Here is an 18,681-nt window from a genome sequence, read left to right on the forward strand (position 1 = left end):
AAGAATGGGCAGCTTTACCATCTGAGAAAATAAAGAACCTCATCCACATCTACCACAAAAGACTTCAAGCTGTCATTGATGTTAGAGGGGGCAATACACTGGGAACTGGGGTATGTGAACTTTTGATCAGGATCATTTGGATGTTTTTGGTTGTCATTAAGATTTAGAAAGAGAAAACACAGTAGTTTGCCATAAATGGCTTCACCCAACCAATAACCATGAGTGGAGAAAAAGTTTTTTTGTTATCATTCATATTCTCTGAAACAAGGCCAAGAAAGGAAAAATTCTGCCAGGGTATGTAAACTTTTGAGTACAACTGTATATCTGTGAGGCTGTGACACTCGGGTTGGGAGAGACACGGCCAGTCCGTGCTTGGACCGATTTGCACGGACGTCTGCATGAGCACTTTCTCTTTTAGTATAATGGTAACGTGGTGACTTCTCAGCCAGCACAGCCCTATCTAGTGCTTGCCTATTCAAAATAGTTTAACTTTTGAGGCCAATCATGCCTGCTGCTGTAACAGTTAACTAGAAAGGCTTTTTTCCCCCTTTTTAAGCAGCAGGTCATCACAAAGATCCAGCATAGCTTTTGTGTTTTTTTACGACTGGCCTACGCCCAAATGGCACAAGGCCAAACACTGTAAGCATTTTGTAGCCTGCGGTTTACACCGGCTTGCTGGAAACGCCGACACTCCAGTCGCTGGCACATAATTAAACTGATTTGTGGTTTGACCATTGGAACTGTAGTACACAACTGTGACCAAATATGCTACACGCTAACAAAATAATGCAAGTTCGTGCCAAGTGTTTTATAGTGTACCAGCATTAAGGGCAGTTTGGTAAAGATTTCTTCCAGCTTTCACGCAGTTAGGTCAGTGGCCTCAGAGATCATTTCTTGGAGTTGCTTCTACGTGACAACTCTAAATCATTCCTAAATCTGTTTTATAGATTAATTGTAATGGATCATGTGTGTTCCGATGAAGGTTAGCTAGCAGTGATATGAATCATGCTTTCATTCTCACCTTCACTGATATGTAACCATGCATGACTCATCTATCCTTACATTATTTAATGATGCAGTAATTAAACACCACTTATATTCCAAGTTTTTGTTTTAAGTCCAAGTTTTTATGCTCAAACATAAAATCAAATCCTACTTTGAAAATAGAGGATTCCTGGCTCCTCTGCTGATCGACTGAATGAAGAGGTTGCAGCTCACGCACAACTCCGTAGATTGTGTGTCGGCTGTGAATGGGACTTCAAGTTCTTCATCATACAAATGAATGTGAGAGAGCTTGCACTTCCATTACTGTCCACTACATCATGTACAGAACAGAGCCATTTCTTTCCGGTGCCCAGTGTCGGACTGGTGTGCCAAGGGCCCACCAGTAACCATCTCCAGGGCCCCACTTTTCAGCTACATGCAAATGTGACATTATCCTCAATCACAAATTGATATAACAATGAACTGGGTAGATTGTTAAATGAATAAGATGCTGCCTATGTCTGTACATAGTGATTCAAGTATATTGTGCCAAGTACTACTCATATAAGATGGTGGTGGCCCACTTCTGCACAGTGGCCCACCGGAGGATTCTCCTGTGAGCCAGTCCAAGCCTGCTGGTGCCCCAAGGTATTTTATATCAGCTGGTCAGAAGGCTGATGGGAGCAGGACCCCACCAATCTGATATGGATAACCTATACCAAGGATTAGTCATCAGCATTAAAGTCCCTACAAACCCTTTTTAAGTAGTCGTTTCATCAAGATGTTTCCTTTTTCAAATGAAGCCGGTCTGACAAACGACTGGCCACCTTGGAACCAGCCTTGAAAACCCTTGAACCTGGAAACATTGCAACCACCCTTTTAGTTAATCCACCCCAGAATTAATCTTTAATTATTCAATGACCATTAGCAGCTCATAGAGCGGGTTCCTTAGTTGGGGAACCTTCCTCTATGATGTCTATTTAACCCATATGTCACTAATAAAAATCTTTCAACTATCTAAAAGGAAACCTACCTTCACGCAAGGTGTTGGAAAGACTCAGTGCAACACGAAGGGAAGAGGGGAAAGAAGCCCAAACACTAGGGAAAGGGGGAGTGGAGACCCCCAGGCAGATCTGATAACACCCTGCCTACCCTATCGTTCCCATATTGGTTCCACACCAATCGCCGAGCAGGAAACCTAAGCCCTGTATATCCCTAGATAGGGAGGGGGAGGGGTGAGCACTGGTCAGGCCCCACTACAAACTAAGGACAAAAAGGAAGACAAACAAAGGGGATAATTTAGCTTGAGCAGACGCCGGATGGGAAACGCAAACTGTCCTCCAAGGGCGCCGACTGCTAGTGCTCCAAGCCAGAGCCAAGGAACATAGAAATATCACTGGTGGTTCCCTGCAGCAAACTGAGGGCTTTTAACTCCCCTGCCAGGGTGTATCATTTGATAGCAGGAGGGAGGTCGCCCCTTGGTCTTAAAGAAGGATTAAGAAGGCGTCTGCAATGCCAAACGCAGTGGCCTTCTGCAGCCAGAACCAGAGTGACTGTCTAGAACACCTGACACACCCGTGACACCTACTTAAAGGGAATCGGTTACAAGATTTTTGCGACTCCATCTCAGAGCAGCTTGATGTAGCGGCAGAGTCCCTGATTCCAGCAATGTATCACTTGCTTTACTGCTTGCTGTAGGTTTGATAAAATCCCTGTTTTCTCTGCTGCATATCTACCAGTTATCTGAATTCTGAGCTCTGTATAACCCCGCCCATACCACTGATTGACAGCTTTCTATGTACACTGTGCATAGGCAGAAAGCTGCCAATCAGTGGTGGGGGGCGTGTTTGGGCTACATAGCAGCAGGTTTACTAGTCCTCTAGTGATAATCTCCTGCTGATAAGTGATTTTATTAAAACTACAGCAAGCAACTCAGTAAGTGACACCACACTGAAAGTCTCTGTCTCTACATCATGCTCTTCTCTGATTTGGTGGCAAAAACCCACTGACAGATGTCTAATATAAGGAATAATGCAAATATAAAATAGTGAGTAAAATAATAAATTGTAAATTCGGAGGGTTGTACAGGATTAGAAAAACATATTCCACAAATGGCCTCACACCTGTCCACATTTTGTGTGTGATATTGCAGCAGTTCAGCCCCATTCACATTAATAGAGCTAGGCTGCAATACCTGACATGACCAATGGACAGGGGTGGTGCTGTTTTTGTAAGAAAGCCATCATGTTTCCGAGCCCTGGATAACCATGTCCATGTTCATCGTTTTAAATATGTATAATGCATTGTTGTAGGATACCGAGCCAAAAAGTTGGAGAAAGGGAAAGGGTCTGAAAATGAAAGAATCTAGAATAGAATTAATTGGTTTCTATGGTAAACACTGATTAGGCCATGTTCGGGAGAGGATAGATTGACATGATGTGATTACATGATGTCATTACTTCCTCAACTAGGTCTGTATAGTGCAAGAAAAGACATCTTGCTTTGGGAACATATGTAATATTCCTAAGGTTTACCATGGAAATCTATATACCATCTTCTAGAAGTTGGTGAAATTAGTGTCCTCTCCACTACTGTTTTCCAGTAACATTTTGCTGTACATTTTGTCATTGTTACGAGTCCAGATGGTGGAACCTCTGTGCTTCAGTGCAAGGAGGGACCAGAGGGGCGTAACTAAGTGCCTACTCTGCCCGACCAAGGTCACATGGCGGCTTAGTCGACTCCGTGAACCAGGGAGGGACCGGGCAGGTGGTCCAGGTGCCACTCTGGGACCGACCTTGTGTGACAGCAGGTGACTCCCATGGGTCAGATGGCAGGTACTGACCGGTACAGCTTATAAGCACAGCAGGAAGGCTGACTGGTGGACCAGGTAGATAAGCAGGCTGATTCGACAGATAGCCAGATGGGTGCTCCGGGTAGGCGAGCAGGCGGGCACGGCAGGTAACTGGCAGGTGCTCTGGGTAGGCTGGCTGGCGGGCACGACAGGTAACAGGCAGGTGCTCCAGGTAGGCCGGCTGGCGGGCACAACAGGTAACTGACAGGTGCTCCAGGTAAGCAGGCTGGCGGGCACAACTGTAGACAGACTGGAGGACAGAACTGTTAGACAGGCTGGCGAGTTGGACTGACACAGGCTGACAGGCAGCGGGACCTGAGGGCAGGAGCTTGTGTTTAGCACACGGAACAACAACCTTGCACAGGCACCTCCATTTTGGAGGAGGTGCTTTATATAGGGGAAGTCCTCCGGCCATTGGCCGGGGACTCTATAGGACGGCGCGCGCGGCCCCTTAAGAGGGAGGGAGCGTGCACCCTAAGCACAGTGCCTGGGAAGTTGCGCACAGTGCGCGTCACTGCAGCAGGGGAGCGGGAAGACGCCAGACCTAAACTGCGGCGGTGAGGGGGAACGGCGTCTCTGCCTGGCAGGAGGCAGAGACGCCAATGCTACAGTCATAAATGGAACGTTAGTTCTGGGGGATCTTCATCAGGCAAAACTTTTTGGGAAAAGGTATCAAAATACTTTCTCCGGCGGGAAATTGGTGACTCTAGTTCTCCTCATTGGAGATAGCCTACTACTCTTTATTGAGCTTTGCAACATGACTCCAGCCACTCCAGAGTCTTCTCCAAAAGACCTACAGTACAGACCAAAAGTTTGGACACACCTTCTCATTTAAAGATTTTTCTGTATTTTCATGACTATGATAACTGTACATTCACACTGAAGGCATCAAAACTATGAATTAACACATGTGGAATTATATACTTAACAAAAAAGTGTGAAACAACTGAAAATATGTCTTATATTCTAGGTTCTGCAAAGTAGCCACCTTTTGCTTTGATGACTGCTTTGCACACTCTTGGCATTCTCTTGATGAGCTTCAAGAGGTAGTCACCGGAAATGGTTTTCACTTCACTGGTGTGGCCGGTCTGGTTTATTAAGTGAGATTTCTTGCCTTATAAATGGGGTTGGGACCATCAGTTGTGTTGTGTAGAAGTCAGGTGGATACACAGCTGATAGTCCTACTGAATAGACTTAGAATTTGCATTACACCGCGTGCAGAATTATTAGGCAAATGCGTATTTTGATCACTTCGATACTTTTTATACATGTTGTCCTACTCCAAGCTGCATAGGCTTGAGAGCCAACTACCAATTAAGTAAATCTGGTGATGTGCATCTCTGTAATGAGGAGGGGTGTTGTCTAATGACATCAATACCCTATATAAGGTGTGCTTAATTATTAGGCAACTTCCTTTCCTTTGGCAAAATGGGTCAGAAGAGAGATTTGACGGGCTCTGAAAAGTCCAAAATTGTGAGATGTCTTGCAGAGGGATGCAGCAGTCTTGAACGTTCCAAACTTTTGAAGCGTGGCATGCATCAGAAGAGGAATAGGGGCATATGATGAGAACATTGTTCTTCCTCTGTATAAAGCGCTGGTAAGGCCGCACTTAGAATATTGTGCACAGTTCTGGGCTCCGGTGCTCAGGAAAGACATATTGGAGCTAGAGAGGGTACAAAGGAGGGCGACTAAGGAAATAAAGGGAATGGAGGGACTAGACTACCCAGAGAGGTTGTCAAAATTAGGCCTATTTACATTGGAAAAGAGAAGGCTTAGGGGAGACGTCATAAACATGTATAAATACATCAGGGGGCAGTACAGAGATCTCTCCCATGAACTGTTTATACCAAGGATGGTGACAAAGACGAAGGGGCACACTATGCGTCTGGAGGAAAGGAGGTTCCTGCACCAGCATAGAAGGGGATTTTTTACGGTCAGAGCCGTGAGACTCTGGAACTCTCTGGGAGAGGAAGTGGTGATGTCCAACTCACTTAATGAGTTCGAGAGGCCTGGACGCCTTTCTTGAGAACAATAAAATTACATCTTATGCTTAGTTAATTAATCCAGGGATTTAATCTAACTACCAGATTGGTATCGGGAAGTGAATTTTTCCTCAATGATGTAAATTGGCCTATACCGCATGTTTTTTTTTTGCCTTCCCCTGGATCAACGCTGCGGAATAGCTGCAGTGCACAAGAAATAGGCTGAACTGGATGGACGCTTGTCTTTTTTGGCCTTATAAACTATGTAACTATGTGATCACCGAACAATCAAGCGTTTCATGGCAAATAGCCAACAGGGTCGCAAGAAGTGTGTTGGCCAAAAAAGGCGCAAAATAACTGCCCATGAATTGAGGAAAATCAAGCGTGAAGCTGCCAAGATGCCATTTGCCACCAGTTTTGCCATATATCAGAGCTGCAACGTTACTGGAGTATCAAAAAGCACAAGGTGTGCGATACTCAGGGACATGGCCAAGGTAAGGAAGGCTGAAAAATGACCACCTTTGAAAAATAAACCATAAGATAAAACGTCAAGAATGGGCCAAGAAATATCTTAAGACTGATTTTTCAAAGGTTTTATGGACTGATGAAATGAGGGTGACTCTTGATGGGCCAGAGGCTGGACCAATAAAGGGCAGAGAGCTCCACTCCAACTCAGACGCCAGCAAGGTGGAGGTGGGGTTACTGGTATGGGCTGGTATCATCAAAGATGAACTTGTGGGACCTTTTCGGGTTGAGGGTGGAGTGAAGCTCAACTCCCAGACCTACTGCTAGTTTCTGGAAGACAACTTCTTCAAGCAGTGGTACAGGAAGAAGTCGGTATCGTTCAAGAAAAACATGATTTTCATGCAGGACAATGCTCCATCACATGCATCCAACTACTCCACAGCGTGGCTGGCCAGTAAAGGTCTAAAAGAAGAAAAAATAATGACATGGCCCCCTTGTTCACCTGATCTGGACCCCATAGAGAACCTGTGGTCCATCATAAAATGTGAGATCTACAGGGAAGGAAAACAGTGCACCTCTCGGAACAGTGTCTGGGAGGCTGTGGTGGCTGCTGCACGCAATGTTGATCGTAAACAGATCAAGCAACTGACAGAATCTATGGATGGAAGGCTGTCGAGTGTCATCATAAAGAAAGGTGGCTATACTGATCACTAATTTTTTGGTTTTTGATTTTGCATGTCAGAAATGTTTATTTCTAAATTTTGTGCACTGATATTGGTTTACCTGGTGAAAATAAACAAGTGAGATGGGATTATATTTGGTTTTTATTAAGTTGCCTAATAATTCTGCACAGTAATAGTTACCTGCACAAACAGATATTCTCCTAAGATAGCCAAATCTAAAAAAAAAACCACTCCAACTTCCAAAAATATTAAGCTTGGATATTTGAGTCTTTTGGGTTGATTGAGAACATAGTTGTTGATCAATAATAAAAATAATCCTCTAAAATACAACTTGCCTAATAATTCTGCACACAGTGTATGGTTCACATGAGGACCGCCCCAGGAAAGGACGACCACGAGTCACCTCTGCTTCTGAGGATAAGTTTATCAGAGTTACCAGCCTCAGAAATCGCAGGCTAACAGCAGCTCAGATTAGAGACCAGGTCAATGCGCACACTCTTGGCATTCTCTTGATGAGCTTCAAGAGGTAGTCACCAAAAATGGTTTTCACTTCACAGGTGTGCCCTGTCAGGTTTAATAAGTGGGATTTCTTGCCTTATAAATGGGGTTGGGACCATCAGTCGTGTTGTGCAGAAGTCTGGTGGATACACAGCTGATTCTAAGTAAAGAAAAATGAGTGGCCATCATTACTTTAAGAAATGAAGGTCAGTCAGTCTGAAAAATTGGGAAAACTTTGAAAGTGTCCCCAAGTGCAGTTGCAAAAACCATCAAGCGCTACAAAGAAACTGGCTCACATGAGGACCGCCCCAGGAAAGGAAGACCAAGAGTCACCTCTGCTTCTGAGGATAAGTTTATCCGAGTCACCAGCCTCAGAAATCGCAGGTTAACAGCAGCTCAGATTAGAGACCAAGTCAATGCCACACAGAGTTCTAGCAGCAGACACAGCTCTTCAACAACTGTTAAGAGGAGACTTTGTGCAGCAGGCCTTCATGGTAAAATAGCTGCTAGGAAACCACTGCTAAGGACAGGCAACAAGCAGAAGAGACTTGTTTGGGCTCAAGAACACAAGGAGTGGACATTAGACCAGTGGAAATCTGTGCTTTGGTCTGATGAGTCCAAATTTGAGATCTTTGGTTCCAACCACCGTGTCTTTGTGCGACGCAGAAAAGGTGAACGGATGGACTCTACATGCCTGGTTCCCACCGTGAAGCATGGAGGAGGAGGTGCGATGGTGTGGGGGTGCTTTGCTGGTGACACTGTTGGGGATTTATTCAAAATTGAAGGCATACTGAACCAGCATGGCTACCACAGCGGCATGCTATTCCATCCGGTTTGCGTTTAGTTGGACCATCATTTCTTTTTCAACAGGACAATGACCCAAACACACCTCCAGGCTGTGTAAGGGCTATTTGACGAAGAAGGAGAGTGATGGGGTGCTACGCCTGGTGACCTGGCTTCCACAGTCACCAGACCTGAACCCAATCGAGATGGTTTGCGGCTAGCTGGACCGCAGAGTGAAGGCAAAAGGGCCAACAAGTGCTAAGCATCTCTGGGAACTCCTTCAAGATTGTTGGAAGACCATTTCCGGTGACTACCTCTTGAAGCTCATCAAGAGAATGCCAAGAGTGTGCAAAGCATTCATCAAAGTAAAAGGTGGCTACTTTGAAGAACCTAGAATATAAGACATATTTTCAGATGTTTCACACTTTTTTGTTAAGTATATAATTCCACATGTGTTAATTCATAGTTTTGATGCCTTCAGTGTGAATGTACAATTTTCAAAGTCATGAAAATACAGAAATTTTTTTACATGACAAGGTGTGTCCAAACTTTTGGTCTGTACTGCACATCGGCAGACAGCTGTTTTAGAGTTCTTTCCCCTCACTGTGTAGATCAGGATACTGACTTGGTGATGGGTCTTGGAGGTCTATGAGTAACCTTTTCACCTTGATGAGACCGCCAGATGGTGTTGCCCTCTAATCCTTTGCCAAGTGCCTCTCATGTACCCAACCAGTTCTGTGAGTGTGTGTGTGTGTGGGGGGGGGGGGGGATGGGTGCACAAGTCCTGATATCGTTATCTACAGATGGGTGAAGACTCTGGTTTGTCAAAACATCTTTAGTAATGTTGGAATGCTCGGTTTGATGTCTACGAACGTTTCTTCCTATTACCGACGGCTCTCTCTCTCCCTGCTGTGGGCTTATTTGCAGTAGTGGATGGAGATTAATTATTCCATTCTCCATTGATTTTGATTTAAAAAAAAAAAAAAAGTTTCATAGGTTTTGAATTTTTATAGATGCAAAACAAAAATGTACCTTTTATGTCTGTATTAAGTTCCATCTCCAATATGCTTACTTTCGGAGAAAGCTCAGAAGTTCTTATTTAGTGCATCCCGATTATAATGCTGTAAATGCAGAGCTGTTGTACAGTCTGGCCTCCCTTTACTAGATATCAAAAAAAATAATTATATAAAGAGTATTTATTTATCAGACAAAAAGGATAACTTTCATCATGACACCACTGTATGAAGTTAGTTTGAGACTTAATACGAGACCCCAGAGCTACCAGATGGGAGATTGGGGACCGGAGTATAATTCTGCTAAGAACACATTTTCTTTGATTCACATGAACATTTTTACAAATGCCAGATGATCACTGTGAACTTGTACATCCTGCTTTATTGTAACAGTCATTTTCCCCTTTGTGTGTTGACAGGTATGACATCTGCACTTACAAAAACAAGCCTTGTGGCACTTTGGGTATGTAATCTACATTTACTGTGACTTGTTACATTTTTTTCCAATTGGAATATGTTTGTTTGGTCCATTCTGCTCATCCTACCCACGCTTTTCACTTATCAAAATCTCACCTCTAAATATAATTGTACTGTTGTGTTCATGTTTATTTTAAAAATTCCTGGAACAATTAAGTTGGTCAATAATAATGGCCCCTCGGGATACCTCCTGCCATCTGCCGCCTTCATGTCGTTTAATAAATTATTTAATTTACGGGTTTAATGTCAGAGCTGGGTTTTCACCATCTTTGTGATATCTCAGAGTTGGTGATGATGGGGTATTCTTGAATACTCATCGGTGTAGAAAACCTAAAAATTGTTGAGAATGTCTGCGTTCTACGTGCAATTGATTTTCTTATCCTCTGTGAGGCTTGGGTCACACCAGCGTATTTTCTCTCCTCCGAGAGAATCAGGACGATTATGCTAGTCATACTCTGATCGAAGTGTGATCCAATTTTCTCTGCTGAGGAGAAGATGGAAAAAGATGTTCTCAATCTCCTCGATTATGTCAGACCGTGAAAATCAGACTGCTCTCAGTTATCAACCAAGTGCAGTTCATTGTTTTCAATTGACTCACTGACTTGCATGGCCGAGTGCGATTTGATAATCGGATGGAACTTGGGCCTGCTGCAATTTTTTTTCTTCAGACCAGCTCAGTCTGTGGAATAAATCTTACATGTGCATGGCCCCATAGAATAACATTGGTTCAATGATTAATCGGATTGCACTTGGACCAAAAGTACGGTCATGTGTATGAGCCCTTACAGTAATAGATAATCCAGCAGCTAGGTTGCTGATATGTACTTCTGGTGCCTACATTTTTTTTTATTTAGAGCTATAAAAATTTTAACTACCAAGCCACCCAATGCCAGGCCAATAGAAAGTTTGAAACATTCTGTTATACTTGCAAGAGATTTTCTCATCCTCTGTGATGGGAATGGATGACCCAACCCCAGGACACAAGTTGCAAATATGTACTTCTGGTGCCCACATTTTTGTTTTTTTTGCTATTCAGTCTATAAAAACAACCACGCCACCCAATGCCAGGCCATTTAAAAAGGTGGAAACTGTTAGCGAAGTTGGGTAAAGGAACAGACTGTCCCAATCAAGTACCAGATGATGCTCCTCTAGTGGACCTTGGTTATAAATATAGTAATGAATCGCAAAGGTCCAGCAGAAGAAAACCCCATTTAGAGCTGACTTTGAAGCCAATTGCTTGCACAAGGTATTCCATATTCTATTGGAGCTTATTGAATACTTGTTCTGTATGTAGTGCAATAAATATTTAAACATGTAAATGTTCTGTATAGATAGAGGTTTAGTCCCCAGAATTATTTCCTTTGGAGGGATCAAATAACCGCAGTCCTGCACTGGTTGAGTCCCATAGTCTATACTATTTTGTCCATCCTTGTTCTGCGATAGTCCAACTGTAAGTGGCTGAACGTTCAATCAATTTATCGCCAAGTTGAGCTTCTTGTGTTATATCACAAGAAACTTTTATCTCCTATCCACGGGATAGTTCATGAATGTGTCATCTCTGGAGGACAACTGCTCAATCTTACAGAGATATTTCGATCCATTCAGAGTCTGTGATAGAGATGGCTGAAGATTAAGCCATTTCCATTCTATGGAAACCATGCATAGTCAAGACCACCACTTTAATGTATTTACTCAGGATTGAGTGCTCTTGACTCCAGGTCTAGTGATCATGGTAGTCTCGGTAATGAGACATTTATCATGTGTCAAAAAGATGAGTTATACTGTTTGTTTATTTTTCATTTAAAGCACCACTCCAGCGTTTCTTTTTTATTTCAGCACTAAAGTAGTGGCACTAATCTAGCTGTCCTATATGAACTAAAACTCTCACCTCATCCAGCGCCTGTGCTGCATTCCATAAATGCTTATATAACCCCCTGACTCCCTCCTGTAGACCCCCCAAAAAGCTTTTTAAGTTCTCCCCCGCTGCGTAGTAATCAGGTCGGTCCGGTCCGATGGGCTTGATTTCGGGCCTCTCCATCCCTCCACTCGGCTGCTGCTCTCCGTCCTCCTTCTTTAATTGACATGGATGAAGCCTCGCGTCATCAACACCGCTGGGCGAAATTTTGCACCTGCGCACAGAAATTGTGGCTCGCACCTGAGCACTATGCTTTGCCCTACTGCGGGCGCATGCACACTTATGTTTTTTGCTGTGTCCACAGTAGGGCAAAGCACAGTGCACAGGCGCGAGCCATGATTTCTGTGCCCAGGCGCGAGATTTCACCCAGCAGTGTGGATGACGCGAGGCATCATCCATGTCAGTTAAAGAAGGAGGATGGCGAGCAGCCGGGGGGAGGGATGGTGAAGCCAGAAACCTTGCCCATCAGACCAGACCGACCAGATTACCATGCAAAGCGGTACAACTTAAAAAGGTTTTTGGGGGGTGTACAGGGGGTTGTATGTATTCAGCACAGGCGCTGAATAAGGTGAGAGTTTTAGTTCCTATATGACAAAAGTGGTGACAGGTTCCCTTTTAAGGAATAACCCTTGTAAAATAGATAGAAATTACAGAGAGAGAGAGAGAGAGCACATTGAAAGCAAATGGCAAAATACTGCTATGTAGATATAAATAAGGAGGTGCTGAATTTGTGAAAGACCAAATTTAATACAGGTGCAGAATTTCATATCCTACAGGTCAGCATGTTATTAAAGGCAAAGTTTATCTTATTACTATTGATTAAATCAGAGAATTAATTTCAGGCACTGCGCAGTATACCACAATCAGGTTAGCATGAGAAGAACTTTTATTCAGTCGAGTGTTAACACACTTGGCCAGGCATTGCAAAAATCTTACTTTCCAGTCTCAAAACACCAGGAATATCTTTCGGTCATCTGCTAGCTTGTAACAAATCACAGGTTCCTTCAGCAGGAAACGTAGCACATGCCAATCAGATTATTCACCGACCTCTTAAGAGCTCATTCTGTCTTTTGAACAATCATGGCATTGGATATATTCTGTAGTGGTCCATTCAGTTATTCTGTGATGAAGGAGTTCACTTCTCCTTTGGGCATGCTCTCTTCCAAATGTGTATTTTTCCAAGAAGCAGGACACACTAAATGGTAATGTACTGTATATTCTTTTTCAATTTTTTTTCTTTGCAGTACAGTTATCCCATTTATTGTATAAATCTACATGTAAATCAAGAGAAAAGTTGGGTTGTGAAGCTTAAGGTCAACTGAACCATGCTTTGTTTATTCATGTACAGGAAAAAAAAGTAGAAATGTGGAATTATATACTTAACAAAAAAGTGTGAAACAACTGAAAATATGTCTTATATTCTAGGTTCTTCAAAGTAGCCACCTTTTGCTTGATGACTGCTTTGCACACTCTTGGCATTCTCTTGATGAGCTTCAAGAGGTAGTCACCGGAAATGGTCTTCCAACAATCTTGAAGGAGTTCCCAGAGATGCTTAGCACTTGTTGGCCCTTTTGCCTTCACTCTGCGGTCCAGCTCACCCCAAACCATCTTGATTGGGTTCAGGTCTGGTGACTGTGGAGGCCAGGTCATCTGGCGTAGCACCCCATCACTCTCCCTCTTGGTCAAATAGCCCTTACACAGCCTGGAGGTGTGTTTGGGGTCATTGTCCTGTTGAAAAATAAATGATGGTCCAACTAAACGCAAACCGGATGGAATAGCATGCCGCTGCAAGATGCTGTGGTAGCCATGCTGGTTCAGTATGCCTTCAATTTTGAATAAATCCCCAACAGTGTCATCAGCAAAGCAAACCAAAGATCTCAAATTTGGACTCATCAGACCAAAGCACAGATTTCTACTGGTCTCATGTCCATTCCTTGTGTTCTTTAGCCCAAACAAGTCTCTTCTGCTTGTTGCCTGTCCTTAGCAGTGGTTTCCTAGCACCTATTTTACCATGAAGGCCTGCTGCACAAAGCCTCCTCTTAACAGTTGTTGTAGAGATGTGTCCGCTGCTAGAACTCTGTGCGGCATTGACCTGGTCTCTAATCTGCGCTGCTGTTAACCTGCGATTTCTGAGGCTGGTGACTCGGATAAACTTATCCTCAGAAGCAGAGGTGACTCTTGGTCTTCCTTTCCTGGGGCGGTCCTCATGTGAGCCAGTTTCTTTGTAGCGCTTGAGGCTTTTTGCAACTGCACTTGGGGACACTTTCAAAGTTTTCCCAATTTTTCGCACTGACTGACCTTCATTTCTTAAAGTAATGATAGCCACTCGTTTTTCTTTACTTAGCTGCTTTTTTCTTGCCATAATACGAATTCTAACAGTCTATTCAGTAGGACTATCAGCTGTGTATCCACCAGACTTCTGCACAACACGACTGATGGTCCCAACCCCATTTATAAGGCAAGAAATCCCACTTATTAAACCTGACAGGGCACACCTGTGAAGTGAAAACCATTTCCGATGACTACCTCTTGAAGCTCATCAAGAGAATGCCAAGAGTGTGCAAAGCAATCATCAAAGCAAAAGATTGCTACTTTGAAGAACCTAGAATATAAGACATATTTTCAGTGGTTTCACACTTTTTTGTTAAGTATATAATTCCACATGTGTTAATTCATAGTTTTGAGGCCTTCAGTGTGAATGTACAATTTTCATAGTCATGAAAATACAGAAAAATCTTTAAATGAGGTGTGTCCAAACTTTTGGTCTGTACTGTATTTGCGTATAAGCAGATTCTGTCTTGTCACTTGGTCTTGCAGCTTTTTGTGTACTTCTTTACATCTTATGGCTGGATCTTTATATAAAACTAGTATTTTTACCGCTAGATTTTCACAGACCGTAAGCTTTTGTGAACACTTCTTTTGTTTTAATTAATTAGTTGGTTACTGGGTGATTTCTGCTTTTGTCTATGTTCGATTTGGGAACAGCAGTTGGGCAAAAACCAAGGCTGCTGCCATCTAACCATAGTTTTGGTTAAAATTGAACCATAAAAATGCTTTTTTCTAAGTTTTTGAAGGGCATTTCATCGTAGCTTGATTCTGAAAAAAGTATTTTTTGGAAGGCACCATTCACACTGACACCAAGGCTTCTGTTTTCACCTGATTCAAGATGACATGCGTATGAAATCTAAGCGATCCCGTTGTCCTTGATCTACTTTATATGCTGCCAACGGCAAAAAAACCCCATAAAAACTATAGAACCAATGGATGGATCTTTACTGTTGACCCAAATATCCCATTGTCAGTATAAGAGGTGAAAAATAATAATAATAGGAGAAATTATAAAATTCTCTTCTAAGACATCAAATTACCATTGTCTCTCCAAAGTGCCCTGTCTTTGATTTGGTCTTTAGACTTTTGTATTTTTGTTTTTTCGTTATCCATTCATCTAGTTTATGGCCGTCCACTTTTACAATATTATTAAGTACCGCTAACGATATTTTCCAATAATTAAGTCTTCTGATAAAAACAAGGTCTTGTAATTTATGTTTCAAGTTGAAGGTTCTGCTTGATTTACGCATAACTCATTTTCTTTTTCTTGCCATCAATGTCCTACTCAAAAGTGTAGATGGATTCCAAAGCTGGATGGGTCTTACATGTATCAGCTCACTTAAATGTGATGCAGAAAATTTATTTGCTGGGAAGTCGCCAACCTATAGGATAGGTGGAAAATGTTTGATTGCTGGGAACCTCATTGATCACCAAAACAAGGGTTCACATTGTTCCATTCCTCCTAACCTACACGAACACCATTCAGTGCAAAAGTATCCCATAATATTTCATGGTAATAATTGGCTCCACGTAAATACCTTTTTTTTATCCTTCTTTAGGTTGTGGATGTTTGTGTTCTATACCAAAATACAATCCCTAGACAATATTTAGTCCATGTTATGTGGTCTTTCATTATATCAATTGGTTTGGTGGACCCCTGTACTTCTTTTGTAGCAGGTTCTTGGGGAGACAGGCTGAGTATGGCATCTCTTGGGCTATACTCTATTGAAAAAACTTGTAAATTAGCTCTCTTCTTTAAGTAAAGAATAGTATCTCATAAGTGCCAACCAATAGCAGTATCCAATCATTTAAGAATTTTGCAACATATTAGTCAAGTCATACACCTATCTACGGACAACTCTTTCAGCCTCTCAACAGTACAGAATAGGGTTTAAATGGCTGTTTGGGATGCCCTAGATGCAATTTTTTTTTTCGGAGGTGGGGTCCTGGCCATCTCTGATGATACTTGAGCGAGGTGTTTAGTTTTCTTTTTATAGAATATATTAAAAGGATTGTTCTCTGGTGTTAATCTTCAGGAACGCACAGTTCTCCAGCTTCCTGTGCTCTTGAAGATGGACAGTTCAGACCTGTGTTATAGTCTTGGCGCTGTTCTGAACTGTGTGTTCTCCAGTGTTACACTCCAATGTTGCAGCAGCATTGGAGGAGCACAGGGACACTAAGGGCTCGTGCAGACAACCGTATTATCGGTCCGAGTGCAATCCAATGAAACATTGTCCGACAGGGTCTGTCTTAAAAAAAAAATTGCAGCATGCACGATTTTTCATGATTGTCATGGACTTTCAGAATGGAGAAGGAAATTTTTTTTTTCCATCTTGTCCACATTCGAAAAGATTGGATGACACTCTGATCAGAGTGTGATCAGAGTGTGATCAGAGTGTGATCAGAGTGTGATCAGAGTGTGATCAGAGTGTGATCAGAGTGTGATCAGCATAATGGGACCGATTTTCTGAGATGAGAGAAAAAAAATAGTTTGTGTGACCCTAGTCTTAAGGTGACTGGGTCGTGTGCTCTGGCGATCTAGCCACCTTAAGATCACTGCCTACAAAGCTGTATGGAAAGGAGCATGTAAGCACTGCTCATGCTTGGCCACCGCTGCTAGACTCCAGGCATGGCCGGTAACTTAGACACCGAGCCGTAAACAATAAAATTAAAAATCTCTGCATTATTGTAAGTGGAGAGGATTTTTAATATGATTTAAGATGGAAAAGTTGCTAGTTTTTACAAGCAATTTGAAATTGTAACTATTATTGATGCTGAGACAACCCCTTTAATACTTCTATTTGGGTATTAAAAAAAAAAAAAAAACACACCAAAACATGTAAGTCAGGAATGTGATTTTTTTTTTTTTTTATTATTATTGGTTTTATCTTAGGTTTTTTAGTTTTCTTTTTATGGTATATAAAAACTTTCTTATTTTTTTTCTGAACACTCTAAACTTAAACAGATCTCTTTTTGAAAAATAAATGTGGATGCTTTTTTTTTCTTTTTTTTTTTCTTCTTTCTGCTGCCTCAAGAATGTTAAAGCTGAAATACTTTGTTGAATTCCCTCTCCTGGCTCAAGTTACTAGGTGGTCCCAAGTTACCAGAAGTAAAATTTATAAATCTAACCCCTAGTCTAGACATTTTCCAGCACTGACTGCAGCTCAAAAAATATTAATGTCTAGCCTGCAAAGTGAAATTCCCCCCAGTGATTTTGTAAATGGCTCGAAAGTTAACCTTTTGCCAACTGCTCCTTCTATATGTGGAGGTTATTAAAAAGAATCCAGGCATTTATAAGACTGAAACACCTTGGCCTGACCCTTTGTGTCTCCTTCTGTTTATTTAGGCTTGGCCTCAGTGGCTGGAATGTGTGAGCCGGAGCGGAGTTGCAGCATTAATGAAGACATTGGCTTGGGTTCTGCATTTACCATTGCACATGAGATTGGTCACAAGTGAGTTGGAAAAAAAAAAAGTCAAAATATGTTATTATGCAATCTGTTTTACATTGTTCCAAAGAATTACTTCCATTTCCAGCTTATTCATTGCTGTGCATTTCACTGTCAACGTCCTTAGAGAAGCTTTATTCAGTATCTCTGTAACAACCCCCACACTCTTGGCAAGTTTTCTAATTGTGCACTTAAATACCCCTGGTTATTCTTGCAGCTCCTTAAAGGGCACGTATCATTAAAAATCATCGCTACTTAACATATGTATCCACTCTTGGCGGCTCAATTTAAACTATGGTTAAATAGTATTTGGTAATATTTTTACCGTCTATAAAACTTTTGGTTGGATTTGGTTTTGCTTGAAGAATAATCTTAGGCAAAATATATCCAATACAAGACTTATAAATACATTTATTGTTACTTAAATGCATGTATTTTGGGCCAAAAATAATCTTTGCAATTGGGTTTCATTAAAATAAAGTTTGCATCGTTTAGCTTTTACAAGCGGTTTGTTTTCCTGCACTTTGCTGGCTGCAGAATGAGTGAAGTGACAATCCATCAGTGAGCTCGTTCTGATTATCTATTTCCTTTTTTCTATTTTACTGAACTCCTTGGTGCTGATTTATGGCAACAGACCACAATCAAAGCTGATCTGGTCGCGATTCAGCTGAGATGATTTCAGAAAAGACAGATAAAGGAGTTAAAAACACTACATCATATTGAGCTAACTGATGGATTCTTACTCATTCCGCAGAGAAAAATGTGCAGACAGACGGCTGTATAAATTGGGGCGAGATTGGAGCGCAGTGCACGGACTGGCTTGCGGCTCTCCCTACTCAAGCATAATAGCTGCATGTATTTTTATGCAGCTGTAACGCTCGGGAGAGCCGCCGGCCAGTCCGTGCACTGCGCTCCAATCTTGCCCCGATTTATACGGCCATCTGACTTTGCCCTTAGAAAGTTTTTTTTAATAGTCAAATGGTGCAAAATTTGTAATGAAACCCAATTGTAAAAATCCTTTTTAGCCAAAGATACATGAATTTAGGAAAAGAGAAAAAAAACAAAACGGATGGTGTCTATAAAGTTTGGTATTATATGGGTTTGATTAAAGGAAATTATGGCTTTGTCATATAAAATCTGGCTCTGCAGAAAAAATGTAGCATTACTAGTCAGAGTAAGAGCCATTGTTACCGAATAGCTCCTCTGGCTTATAGAGGAGAGCCCCAAGCGGCAACACTCCTCTTTGGCCCCCTGGA

The 18,681-nt window shown here is 42.1% G+C and overlaps 1 protein-coding gene across 2 annotated transcripts in view; it reads left to right on the forward strand.

The window, feature by feature from the left end:
- ADAMTS6 (ADAM metallopeptidase with thrombospondin type 1 motif 6) overlaps positions 1–18,681 on the forward strand; it is a 350,370-nt gene that overhangs the window by 165,830 nt on the left and 165,859 nt on the right. For both annotated transcript variants that reach the window (XM_073680240.1, XM_073680241.1), the window contains exons 8-9: positions 9,679–9,722; positions 17,326–17,431. In XM_073680240.1, the coding sequence (XP_073536341.1) occupies positions 9,679–9,722; positions 17,326–17,431 (150 nt within the window). The remainder of the gene's footprint in view (positions 1–9,678; positions 9,723–17,325; positions 17,432–18,681) is intronic.

The sequence above is a fragment of the Phyllobates terribilis genome, unplaced genomic scaffold (genome assembly GCF_046119375.1).
Source record: "Phyllobates terribilis strain yellow unplaced genomic scaffold, ASM4611937v1 Scaffold_1__5_contigs__length_1240528914, whole genome shotgun sequence".
Classification (NCBI taxonomy): domain Eukaryota; kingdom Metazoa; phylum Chordata; class Amphibia; order Anura; family Dendrobatidae; genus Phyllobates; species Phyllobates terribilis.